We start from the raw sequence: 13,377 nt of genomic DNA on the forward strand, positions 1-13,377 counted from the left end.
GAAGTGCCGGCCTGTTCATGCAAAACATGTGATGTCCTCTGTAGTATAATAGCCTGAGCTGACCGATGCAGCGCTCCAAAGTGCAGATTGTCCTCCAGCACATCCCTTCACTCCACTCCAGCCTGACTGACCACTCCCAAGATGAGAGCTGGTGTTTCTGTTCTGCTCTTAGTGGCGCTCGCAGGGTTTGAGAGCGGTAAGGAAGAACATTCACAGACACTGAAGATTCACAGAGACCTCCAGATTTTTAAGTGTTTTCAAATGATAATACTTTTACTTTTAAGTAAAATAATCTACTTTTCCCTCAGTTTCATTTTAGTCATTAACAGTTCATTTATAACTTTCTTTATTCTGAATTTAACTTCACTCTGTTGTGTTGGTTCAACTTCTGTTCCACTTTACTGTTGATCACTCCTCTCACTTTGGAGCTTCAGTGTTTTAGTTTAGACCAAAAAAAGAGAAGAATAGAGTTAAACAACCTGCCTGGTGTATAATTCCCAAGTTGCTGTTGGCGCCTACTTTTTCTTCCGAGTTATCGATTAAAGTAGCTTGAGGTAGCTGTAATTTGGCTTTGCGATGATAAAGTCATAGGCAGAAGTTTGAAAATCCTCAGTCAAATTCTGTCTTGGCACATGTAATATGGCATTTTTATTGCAGACTTTACTGCACAATTTCTACTTATTTATATAACACACCATGTATGTCACGTATGCATGTAGTTGTGTGTTAACACCCCTGGTCAAATTCTGTTTTGTTGATTTTCTGAGTGAAAGTAAGTTAATGTGCCTAATTTAGTGCACAGTTTCTGTTTATTTGCTGAGCTTAACGTACTTTAAAAAATAAGACATAAAATATCAAATGTGCTGTAACTTTTGCACAGGCCATTTTATGGTTTTTTTTGTTTTTTTCTAAAATATGTTAAATTCAGGTCAAAATCAGTAATTGTGTATTAAATGTGCAGACTGTCTGTAGAGGATGTGCTACGGCATGGTATCTTTCTCTGGCCAGATTAAGCCTAAAGTTCCACTGTGGTTCTATAAGTCGTTTTTATACTTTAATTACTGTATTTCTGTTGTGTCTGAACTAATTTTCACACGCTTTTTTTTTCTTGCTAGGCTAAGTTTACTTCTTCTCGATTTAATATTTCATTAAATGTAACAAAGCTCTTCCTGGAATGCAGGTTTAGGCTCCTTACCACCTGAGGTTGTTCCTTTGTTTGCGTTGTTTGTCGATGATTGACGAGTAAAGCAGAATTCTGTGGTGTACAAGAATAAGTTGAATGAAAAGATGTGAAATTGGAGAACTGAAATCAAGTAATTGAGCTCAAATTGCTGGTGAACAGTAATGAAAATGTCATGTCATTGTTACTCAAATTGATTCCTAGTTGACATCCATTCAGCTGTGACACATTATTCTGCCAGACTTATTTTTGTTGTTTTTATTTTTATTGTCTTGTTCTGTTTTTTTTTTTCCCCTCATTTTAGATAATATGATGCTTGTCTTAGAGTCACTAAACCCTGCAGGCGTTTGTATACAGGAACCGACACATTGAATTATGTCAAAAAAATTGAAATACAAATTGGTCTAAAAGATTTTTAACCTCTTAAGTGGCCAGGAGCACACTTCTATAATATAGGAATAAGCCATTTACTATGTAGTTGATGATTAATGAAGGATTAAGGGGTTAAATGGTTTTATGATGCACCTGTTGTAAATGCATGTAAACAGCACAGAAATCCTTTAACCGTGGGTTTCTGTTCTTTGTAGTGCTGTCTGCATCACTGGAGGCAGTCAGAGGGCAGGAATTGCTTGATGAAACAGGTAACTTTCTGTGTAATTTCAGTCCATGTCTGATCTGTGGGGCAACATTTTATATTTGTTAATAAACAGAATTATAATGGTGCGTGTGGTTGACCAAATAACTGTTTTTCCTTAGCAGATGAGATTAGTGACCTGCAGAAAAGAGGTACATTATATTTCTATCCACTCCACTTCCCTTCACTTTCACAGAGCTATAGTTGATATGACCTTCCCAGTGCACGTTCCCCCAAAAGTCAGAAATAGTAGGTTAGAAAGTGTAAAAAAAACTGTAAAAGCCCAGCTGGGTGGCACAGGGGCTCCCCATGGACATAACTGACTGCATTATGTCTGAGAAGATGAAGGCATAGGATGTTCTCACTCTCCATTCTAGGCAGAGTTCAGAGTTCTCCATCCAAAGCACCCAGCAGAGGCTTTAAGGAAGGACTCTTTTGTCTAAAAAAGAGAAAGAAGAGTTTGACAACTTTCTTTAAAGCCAACCTGAAAACAAAATGGACTGTTATTAACTTTATTAGTTCAGGCCTCTCATCATGTCAAGCACGATTCATGATATCATTTGAAAGTAAAAATTCTTCTTCTCCGATAATCTTTTAGAAAAAAGGTAATGCCTTGTGCTCCATGTCTAAAACGTCTACTGAGCTTTGATGATGTCACCTTGCACCGGTAGGTGGGGCAAAATAATATTAATCTGTAATATCACGTTTTATCTCCCAAATGGATAGAAAATGCTCAGCTAGAACAAAGACCCTCCCTGATACAGTACAGAAAGAGAATGAGTTACAATTTCACTTACATGGTGACTTCAAGTTGGGGTTTTAATGCGGCTGCACTGAAAATAACGCAGAATCCAGTCCACCAGATTTCCAGCCAGTCCATCAACAGCAGGTAAATTAATTTTCATCATTTGCTTACACTCTCAAAAAACTTCTCTGGACTACTGGTCATAGAACACAAAGAAGCCCTGGTGAAAATGGGATGAAAAAGGACTGTAACAGGGAAAACTGTCCTTAAAGGGGAATGCCACCATTTTTTTTCACATTTCTACATCATTAAGTGGGTAAAATGTAAACAGAGTCATTCAGCATGGTTGGGTGTGAAATACTTTGTTCTAGTTCACTGTGAATTGTTCACAGTGGTGGTGATAAGAACCAAACATCCTCTTCTAAAAGCTCCTTCACAGAAAGTTATTACATGAAATGGTTATGAATTCCCACTGCCTGATGCCTGAGACATTGTTTTGCAATAGTTTTGTAGGTTTAAAGGTTTGGCCTTAAATGTCTTTAGTATATTAATCCATTCATGGTGAAGGGACACATGCAGAGAAAAGTATTTTACCATCATCAACATTCCATATGAAACTCAGAAGACACGTGCAGGTTGACTGGTGGTTTTGGTTAGTAAATAAAATGTCTATATTTGTGTTGTGGTCATGGTGAGCCCTGGTTCCTATCACCACCACTGTAAAGAAATCTCAACCATTTCATACCAAACCCCTCTGAATGTTTATATCACAATGACAGTATTATGTATATATTTTGAAAAAGTGGTGGATTTCCCCTTTATGTACTGTAGCAAGAATGAGTAATGAGCTAACCTGAATCTCACATGCTGGACTTCAGACTTCAGACTTCAGAAGATGTTAATTAGCTGGAGCAGGTGTGGCAGATTGTGGTTGTAACTAGACTATGCAGGAAAGTAGATCTCCAGGACCAGGGTTGGTGACCTACTGGCACAGAACACCCACTATCAGTTCTCTACATAACCATAAAATTGATTTACACAAACATTTTTGGAAATTGGAGGTAAATTGAGAAGTTTAAAGAAACTCCACAATAATGTAAAGGTTCTATAGCAGGTATAGGATTTTTCTTCGAACTGTATGAAGCTAAAAGGCCAAAGCAGGACTAGTTTTGCTGGATGTGTAAAGTAAGCGAGATTTGCCCTTGACTGTGTAAATAAACAGTAAATATAGCCCAGTTTGATGCAGTTTAGGTCATTTTTGCCTGTCTTTATATTTTTGGTGTGACTACGTCTCTCTTGTTGAACTAGTGTTCAAACCTGTGAGATGAAAGGGTGTGTAGAGGTGTTCGAGTGAGTGTAAGAGTATTTATTCTAGGCCTGTACACACGTAAAAAGATTGATTCTCTTTAGTGAAGAGTACGGTTCTATGCAGAGCCATGAACACTCAAAGAAATGCCTGCATGATTAAAGGGTTCTTTGCATGGTGAAATTGTCCTCCAGATTAATGGAGAATGTGTTTATATGGTTCTATGTAGGACCAAAAAGCGTTCTGCTATTGTTGCGATGTCAAGTTTGTATACAGTAGAAGCCCAGCTCTACAGAACCATACACAGCACGTTCTACATCAGTCTGAAGAACAATTTCACCATGCAAAGAACCCTTTAATTACGCAAATGATTCTTTGCGTGTTCATGGTTCTGTAAACCTGGAAGAAGCATCTTTTTTAACGTGTGCAGGTTAGAACACCCTATAAGAGAACTGTGTTTCTCTTATTCCAGTCTGTTATTTTGCAGGTTAAACGGACCCGTTTCAAAGTCTAAAAATACAGGAGAAATATTAGTAATACTTTTTGGAGCATGAAGCCTTTTCTGCTGGACTTACGGCTCTTTTAGTGTGATTTGAATTGAAAGGGTTCATTGGACAGAGGAGATGTTTGGTTACATTAGTGTACATACACCCCCAAGAAAGAAAATATGTCAAATGTTGAAAAAGTCTAAATAAGAACACATAAAACAAAGGGGTTAAATGTCTAGTGTTTGCCACTGTACAAAAAAGAACAGTTCGAAAATGATTTTTAATAAAAAAATAAAAAAACGAGTGAATAGTTACCAGTAAACCAGGATCTGTAATGGGTGAAAACTAAACATTGATTACACTGATATTAACACAGCAAAAGGTCATATTAATATATATTTGAATTAAATTAAACATGCATTATTGCTGTTGCTTACAGTTGAAAATAAGAGGATAGTTAATGCAAATACCTTAATATTGCTGTTTTAATTTGACTAAGATAACTTAGGCCCACATACACTTATCAGAGCTTGTCTGTCTGAGGGACTGAATCTGATTGGTGCATTGTCTTTTTTCAGATGATGGCATGCTCAAGGAAGCAGAAGCAGAAGGTAAAGAACGAATTTGAGCCACTGAGTCGAAATAATTTTAATGAATGATTTTCTTTACCAAATTGACCCTTCTGGTCGCATGACCTACTAAATTGAACGTTTTAAGACTATTTTCACCAAAAATGACTTAATAACAGGGTTGAAACCTGGCTAACTGGGGTGGAAAATATGAATATCAATTTTTCTATCAATAATTTTGGTAACAGGGTTCAGTAGTCAAGCTTTACTGCAGCTAAATCATTTTTTTGTGTGTAAACTAGAAAAGCAGAATGTCAGTGAGGTGGGTGCCGAAAATCACCATATTAAAAGCACAGACAAGTGTGTTTGTGATCATTTAGATGCTAATTTTAATACTTTTTACGTGGCGTACAGTAAAAAATCAATAGTCACTATACTGCTTTTAAAAGTTAATGGGACATAAATTAAACTCTATTCATGGAAAGTGTCATTAGCTATTAGCTTGTGATGTCATTACAGGAAATATTTAAATATTCATTTCTTTGTCTTGATTGACTTTCAGAGGGAGAAAGTGTAGAGGATGGAAACTTCATGGGTGAGACACGTCCTGTTATATAATAACACAAAGTAAATTGGAATGACATTATTGTTGTTGTTTTAATTGTGATCATTTATTGAATTAGTTTGTTCACTTTGTAGTTTTATGTTATTTTATTTAGGTACTTTATATATATTTACATCTATGTTCATTATCAGTGTTTTATCATTATGTCTTACACAGAAGGGAGAGATGTGGATGTGTCTTGGCAGGAGAGGGTGTGGAAAATAGAAAATAGCTGCTTTAGTTCACTGTATTATGCTAATAGTGGTGAAATTTGCATAAGCACTAAACAGAATATTCAAATTAGAACGATCTTTAAGTGACATTATATCATAATTTTCTTACAGAGGCTATGAGAGATGAAATAGAAGGTAAGATTCACTGCATCACTCTTTCTTTCATGTAGCAGAGATTATTTATTTTTATAAGCCTCGTTTCCCTCCGTTGTAGTGATGCCTTCATAAACATGTTATTTTTTCCTTCAGAAATGACACAAGAAGAGGAGACTGAAGTTGCACACATGAGACGAGAGGAGTACACTGATGGTAAGCCAGAAAGTCATGGCCTAAAACCCCCTCAGATCTTTTAACCCCACCACAGTTCACTCAGTTATCACTGATGGAGCATCAGGTTGAAAGCTGAGTTGTGGAAGGTGTTTTTTTGTAAATTTTACTTGGTAAAAAAACGGTAATAAACATTTAAATCGCTACTATAGTTTCTCATCAGGAATAAAAGTAAAATAGGCTGAGGTGGTGTCTGGCAGGATGTCAAACCGCAGACAGCATTTTTTGCAACTCAGGAGATGTATAAATGTCATTTAGAAGCCAGTTCACATTGAATTGATTATTTTCTAGCTATAACAGATTATCAAATGCTTTTAGATCTAAATGATAAAAATCCAAAGTCTGGTGTTTTATATGTTTATAAATTACAGGAAAAAGAGCTTTTTCTCTTTAAATAAAAAATTGTGATTTTTTTTTTTAAGTAATCTTAATTGATTCTCATTACCACATTGACTCTTCCGGTCAGATCACCTACCAAATTAAATGTATTAAGAGCAGTAAAAGCAGTGAAAACATGTGAAAGCAGTGAAAAAACAGCAGAGGGGAAAGTTGAAACGATGTTTTAGTCAAAATGTTATTATCATTAAAATCTTTGTTTCAAGCCATTTTCATATTATTTTCATTTTAAAATAACTGGAAGTTATAAAAATGGGTAACTATTGCATATGTAGCCTAAAATAAGCAGCATTTGGAGCAGTTAGTGTTTCATGCTAACTAGTAAAAATATGAATGAATATTAATTTTTCTAATAATAATTTTGATAACAGGGTTTAGTGGTCAAGCTTTACTGCAGCTAAATCAGTTTTTTATGTGCAAAGTGAGAAAACAGAACGACAACATTGACCTGTCTGGCGGTCTTTCTGCAGAAAACAACAAGATGAAGCAATGTCTCGTGTGCATCTTCATAAATGGAAAGCTCCATTTTTATTACATGGTTTGGGTAACAGAGCTGCATAAAATGTGGCATATTGTCTGCCCAAAATTAGCATAATTGTGGTGGATACAGACATTTTAAGTGTTTTTGTGATCGTTTAAATGCTAATGGAGCAGAGATCCCTTCACTTTTTGCAGAAATATAAAAATCAGCATTTGCTTTGAAAAGTTAAATTGAACACCATTCATGGAAAGTGCCATCAGCTATTAGCTTGTGATGTCATTCTGGTAAATATTCTGATATTTATTCTTTGTCTCCACTGACTTGCAGAGGGAGAAAGTCTAGAGGATGGAAACTTCATGGGTGAGAAAAGTCCTGTTATGTTAAATAACAAAGCAAACTGAATAAGGGAATTCAAATAGGCTTTTGAATTGGATTGATATTTTTATTATTATTATTGGTGTTTTATTTAGATTTATTTGTGTGTGGATTTATTTACTTAGTTTGTCCATTTAGTCTGTTTTTATTTTATTTATTTAGGTATTTGTGAAATGTATGTGTATGTATATATATATATATATATATATATATATATATATATATACACATGTATGTTTATTATCAATGTTTTATAATTTTGTATTATAGCACTAAACAGAATATTCAAATTAGAACGATCTTTAAGTGACGCTATTTAATGATTTTATTATAGAGGCTACGAGAGATGAAATAGAAGGTAAGATTCACTGCATCACTCTTTCTTTCATGTAGCAGAGATTACATATTTTTTATAAGGCCTGTTTCTGTTTGTTGCAGTCATGGCTGGTTTTCATAGTCATATGTGTTATGTGTATTCTTATTTCATTCAGAAATGACACAAGAAGAGGAGACTATGGTTGCACACATGACACGAGAGGAGGACACTGATGGTAAGAGAGAAAGTCATGGCCTAAAATCCAGTTAGATCTCTTAACTCCACCACCGTTCATGGTCAACAACTAACACGCTGTGTCAGATCTGACAGATGAAGAAGCTGCAGCAGAAGTGGACACAGCGGTTGAGAGTCTGGGTAAGAATCACGGTTTACCTCAAGTTAGTAAACAAGTTTAGCAAGGCATGCAGGCCTAAAGTAACCAAAGTCGTTTTTCACTTCCCTAGAAACGATGGAAGAGGAAAGCAAGGAGTCAGAAGGTGAGTCTATGCTGCACACAAAACTACCACTCAGTTCCACCAGAGGGCAGCACTGAATCTCTCAGCAGTGAACAATTTACTGTAAGAGTTTATTAGATTATTATTGTTCTACAGAGGAATCTGTGGAGGACACTGATAGCAAGTATTCCCACTTAAGGTCATAGTGTGAGACCAGCTTTATAGTCTTTTAAAGTGCATCCAGCCTCTGGTGAATTCTGCCCTGTAAATTCTGTCCAGTCATCATGATCCTATCTTTTATCTTTGTGCCAAATCTCAACCCTTATCAGAGAGACACAACAGAGATTTGACTTTCATTATGGTGCCCTTATTAAGTTTTCTCAAGCCAGTAAGCGCTAATCAACTGATCACCCATTTCTGCTTTTAAACAAAGGCTTGTATGGATTAAGCATTTTCCACAACACCCATATTTGCATATAATACATCAACATCTTGTGCTCAAGCCTCAGCAGTGGGTCTATTTGCAGTGCACAGTGCTTTTCTCATGGTCCAGTGAAGACTGCAGTAAATAACCAGAAACAAAAAGACCAACTGACATTACACAAGCATGATAATGACTAATGACCACCTTTCGTATATATATATATATATATATATATATATATATATATATATATATATATATATATATATAAACCTTGTATCTCCAATTTTGATGTTTTTCTATTTTTGACATAATTTGAAAATGCCTGTTGTTCTTTATAGTAGAACAATATACAATTGTAGTCTGGTTCCATTAACTTACAGTAAAAGTGTGTGTGTGTATATATATATATATATATATATATATATATATATATATATATATATGTGTGTGTGTGTGTGTGTGTGTATGTGTGTGCATGCATATATATATATATATATATATATATATATATATATATATATATATATATAAAATTGTATAAATAAAAGAATACAGGTCTATTGAATATGTGAATATTACGCATAGGGGCAGCCCCCAGTCTTACAATCAATATTCATTCATACACTTTGCTTTTAAGACCAAGAAAGAAACCCAGAGACAAATACAGAGCTACCTCTTCAACTTGGGGCCTCTGAGTAGAAGTCTGCCAACATTCCACATGGTTATATAGGCCGATATGAAAATGTCTGGAATATGTCTTTTCTGAATTTCAGATGTCAGCATAAAAGAAGTGTGTTAGTGTACACAGAACGGTGGCCTATATTTTGGCCCACTTTAAAATAAATAAGGCAGCATGTCGACCCAAGTCAGAAAATAAGACCAAAAAGGAAGTAGGTCGACGAGAACATGTGGGTTTAGAACATGTGGAAAATTTGACCTCTTAACCTCTACATCTTGTTTTTGTTTGTGATGAAACAAAAACAAAAGACAACCTCAAAGAAAAACAGCCTGTGATTTTAATAGTTTACTCTGTCTGCTCCAAATTTAGCTAATCAAATGTTACTATTTACATAAGTAGGTCTGAGCTGGCGGGCTGGTTTAGTCTCTGCTCCTCTTTCTGTCCACTTAAGTTTCTCCTTCTCTGATTTCAGAACATGTCGAGGTGGAGGAGATTAAAGCCCTGGGTATGTTCAGTCTGTTGACTACATAATGCAGATTTGCCGTATATTTCCACCAAAGACCATCAGAGGGAGTGTGATTGCAGTAAAGAGCAGATATTCAAGCTGCAAACAACTGCTGGGAAAATATGTACCCATCTTTCAACGTATGATTGGCTCCCTGGGCTTAAATGAGTCTTTGAGTTATTGATCTTAAGTCTTATTGTTATTTACAGTATCCGTAGTATTAATATATTTAGTAGTTTACTAGACAGTAGAATTCAAATGGGGACCGCCACAGAGCAGGTGTTATTTGGGTAACAAAGTATGCAGTGAAACAATCTGAAGTGTTTCTGTATGGTAAGTGGAGATGAATAAATGGAAGTGTAAAAACAAGTGTGCTTCATGAAGTCGGTTGGCAAGTGTATGAAAGTGTATGATGATTGTTAATGTAGAGCTTAATTTTTAGGATTAGATATGTGGTATGTATAGCTTGGAGTTAATAGTAAAAGACAGGTGTATCATAGGGATGTAATGCACTAGCATATATTTCAAATATTGAAATATTACTGCATTTTTTGACAGAGCTCAGATATTTCTCTTCTTTCTGCAGATGAAGACTCTGAGGATGCATCCCAAGAAGGAGGTAACACTTTAGTTCCAAGGCCAATCATGGCTCGTCTTAATCCAACACGCCTGTCATAAGAAAACTAATATATATAATTATATATATATATATATATATATATATATATATATAAATTATATATATATATATAAATTATATATATATATATATAAATTATATATATATATATAAATTATATATATATATATAAATTATATATATATATATATATATATATATATATATATATATATATAAAATATATATATATATATATATAAAATATATATATATATATATATATATATATATATATTATATGCATGTCATTTGTAAACAACTATATGAATATTTCATGATAAATCTAACATGCACAATTTTAATATCACTTTATTGAAACCAATTTTCAAGGTACATTCATTTAGTAACATACATTCTAATTTCCTTCGGCCCCGTCATCACTGTGGACCAACCAGAACCTGTAGTTCTGTAGCGTTTTTCATCTCATCTCACGTAATTTAGGTGTTAAATAAACAAATGTTTAGAACAGTTTTTCCTCTCCTACAAAGTTGGTTTCAGAAATCTAAAGTTTTCTTACAACAGTGAGATCAGAACATCAGAACTACGTTTAGGATGAGGAGTTGGGTTTGTGTGGTCATATTTCAGGGCTGCTTTAGACATAAAAGGTAACCTGAAAGTTTAAAAGATTTAACCCCAACAACAGGAGTGAATGTCCATGCCTTACTAACTCAGCCAGTTTACACTGCCGTAAGTTAATAAACCTTAGTTCTGTAGTATGCCTGGGAATTTTGGGAGTTTTCTATTCAATTAAAGCATATCACCGAGCTAAACCAGTATAAGCAGTATTCTTAAAGCCTGAATTCTGGCCATTCTTGTCTATTCAATTTTTTCTGAACCTGGCCTCAAAACTTTTAATTATCCACCCTCAGTATCACACAAGTGTTTTGGCAGAATCTGATAGTTACACATTATCCAAGTTTTAGATCAAGAGCATAAATGAGCAGTCAGTATCAGTTGCTTCAGAGAAGCAGTGTTTATTGCGCTGTAGACTGTGTTGCAGCAAATCTGGGCCAGATATCCAGGCCAGCACAATCACGAGGCCCCAGCTGCTGCGCTCGCCTTGATTCATCTCACCTGCTTCGTCCTGGCTTATTTTTGGACCAAAGATGCATCGTCACGGCCACAGCCTGGCTAACTCATTCAGGCTTAGCAAAGGGAACAGCATGTCAACAGGTCCCTTGGCAAACTTTCAGAGCATCTGCTATCGTCTCAGATGGCTCACCTGGTTAAAGCTGAGCGTTAGTGTACAGTGACAATCTACACTAAGAGGATAACGGCGTCGTAAATGCTGGATATCATTAATGGAATAAAATTATTTATCCGCAGCTTTGGAGGAATGAGTCAGAAGATGCTGTGCAATGAAAGGAGCACCTGTGTATCCACCAGAGAATGAAAGGAGCAAACATACTCTTCTCAATAAATGAATTTAATACCGTAGCTGCAGTCTGTGGTTATTTCTGCATGGTTCAGCAAGTGATGGGCAAACAAAAGGGTCAGAAGTTAGTGAATAAGTTCAGACAAGCAACTTTCCCCAAAAAAAGCATGTATTTATTTTTTTTTTGCTTTTGTTTTTCCTTTTCCCACTCTAATGTCCAGCTGGGACTTAAGAGAATATGCTTAGAATATACACACACCAATCATTTTTTTCTTTGGTACCTAAAAAAAAAAAAAAAAAAAAAAAAAAAAAAAAAAAAAAAAAAAACCCACAAACAAAAATTAAGGCAACTACAGCAACACTAAAGGTCTAGATGCTTCAAGTGCGGCAGCCAAATCATCACTTAGCAGTGGTTTCACAGCAGCAACCGCAACACCCCAAGGAGTCCAGCAGGGGGCCCTGATAAACAAAGAAGCTACTGTCCAGTTTCAGGATCAGTGTGACACCACCACTACTCAAAAGAGAGCACCAAATAATTGCCGACAATGAATGAAAGCCAGTGACTAATCAATTAGCATAATGCTAACTAGTAGTTATCAGCTTACATTTGTTGCTAAAATATTAGCACATTTGGTGTGAGACAAAAAAAACAAACAAACAAAAAAAAGCGGTCTCTCTCCTATCTAACCAAATCATTCACTTTGCTGGAGGTGCTAGCACTTGCGACCTTATGTGCACTTACATACATTATGCTGCACGTGTAGATGCATTCATGCTATAACGGTGCTGACCACCTGCAATGCACAGGTTCCCTTTTCTGTAATCTTTCCATTATTAGCTAATGAAGTCCTTCTGGGGCTTAAAGGTGAATTTCTGCATAATTCAAGTCATAAAGATGTAAACAAAGTGGACTGATGTGAGACGTTGCCCTTGGTGTCATAAATGGACTTTACAAAATGTTTCAGGCTGAAAATTTAAGTCAAAATGATTGCAAAACAACGTCCAAGTATTTATAACTTGCGTACGGAAGCACAATGAAATCAGAGTAACAAAACTGGCAGATATTTGCTAATTTGTGAAACAGGACATCAACATCAGAGAGATGTTGAGATTTTGCTGATATTTTTCAAACAAAGGCTGACTTACTGCTATAATATGCATTTTAGTTCCTTTGTAATGCTGTACAAATGAGGTTTTACACTTCCCTGTACTTGAAAAACAGTAAATATGGGGGTTGGCTATGCACCTTGAATTATGTATAATAGCTTTGTAGCGAAAAACTGTAGATGGGTGGTTCCCAATCACCACCACTGTGAACAACTGACAAGTTTCTCTAAACCTGAATGTTTCACACCAAACCACTCTGAATAGTTGTTTACATCTTAACCATTTAATTACCCAGAAATTTTGAAAAACTGGTGGAGTTCCCCTTCCATGACAAAAGACATGACTGGCTCAGACTCTGCTACTTATGATAGTCACAAAAACTGATTTTACATCAGTAATCCTGGTTTGTAAATGCAAACTGACTTGCGTTAGAAATAAAAACCCATGCACTGCAGGTGGGACTGCAGACCTGTAGATGTTAAGACCGTTCTAC

The 13,377-nt window shown here is 35.6% G+C and overlaps 1 protein-coding gene across 3 annotated transcripts; it reads left to right on the forward strand.

The window, feature by feature from the left end:
* Positions 1 to 37: 37 nt before the first annotated feature.
* Positions 38 to 11,839, forward strand: LOC108435397 (probable inactive protein kinase DDB_G0270444). 3 transcript variants are annotated; one of them, XM_017711214.2, is made up of 15 exons: positions 38 to 196; positions 1,768 to 1,821; positions 1,937 to 1,966; positions 4,932 to 4,964; positions 5,485 to 5,517; positions 5,871 to 5,894; positions 6,009 to 6,068; positions 7,291 to 7,323; positions 7,673 to 7,696; positions 7,830 to 7,889; positions 7,976 to 8,029; positions 8,119 to 8,151; positions 9,688 to 9,720; positions 10,307 to 10,339; positions 11,729 to 11,839. In XM_017711214.2, the coding sequence occupies exons 1-15, from the start codon at positions 142 to 144 to the stop codon at positions 11,740 to 11,742; spliced, it is 573 nt and encodes a 190-aa protein (XP_017566703.1). In that variant the 5' UTR covers positions 38 to 141; the 3' UTR covers positions 11,743 to 11,839. The 3 variants fall into 3 exon arrangements, with proteins under 3 accessions (XP_017566703.1, XP_017566704.1, XP_017566705.1); XM_017711215.2 differs by having other exon boundaries at positions 1,940 to 1,966; XM_017711216.2 differs by lacking the exons at positions 6,009 to 6,068; positions 7,291 to 7,323; positions 7,673 to 7,696.
* The last annotated feature ends 1,538 nt before the right edge of the window (positions 11,840 to 13,377 follow it).

Source organism: Pygocentrus nattereri, chromosome 18 (genome assembly GCF_015220715.1).
Source record: "Pygocentrus nattereri isolate fPygNat1 chromosome 18, fPygNat1.pri, whole genome shotgun sequence".
NCBI lineage: Eukaryota > Metazoa > Chordata > Actinopteri > Characiformes > Serrasalmidae > Pygocentrus > Pygocentrus nattereri.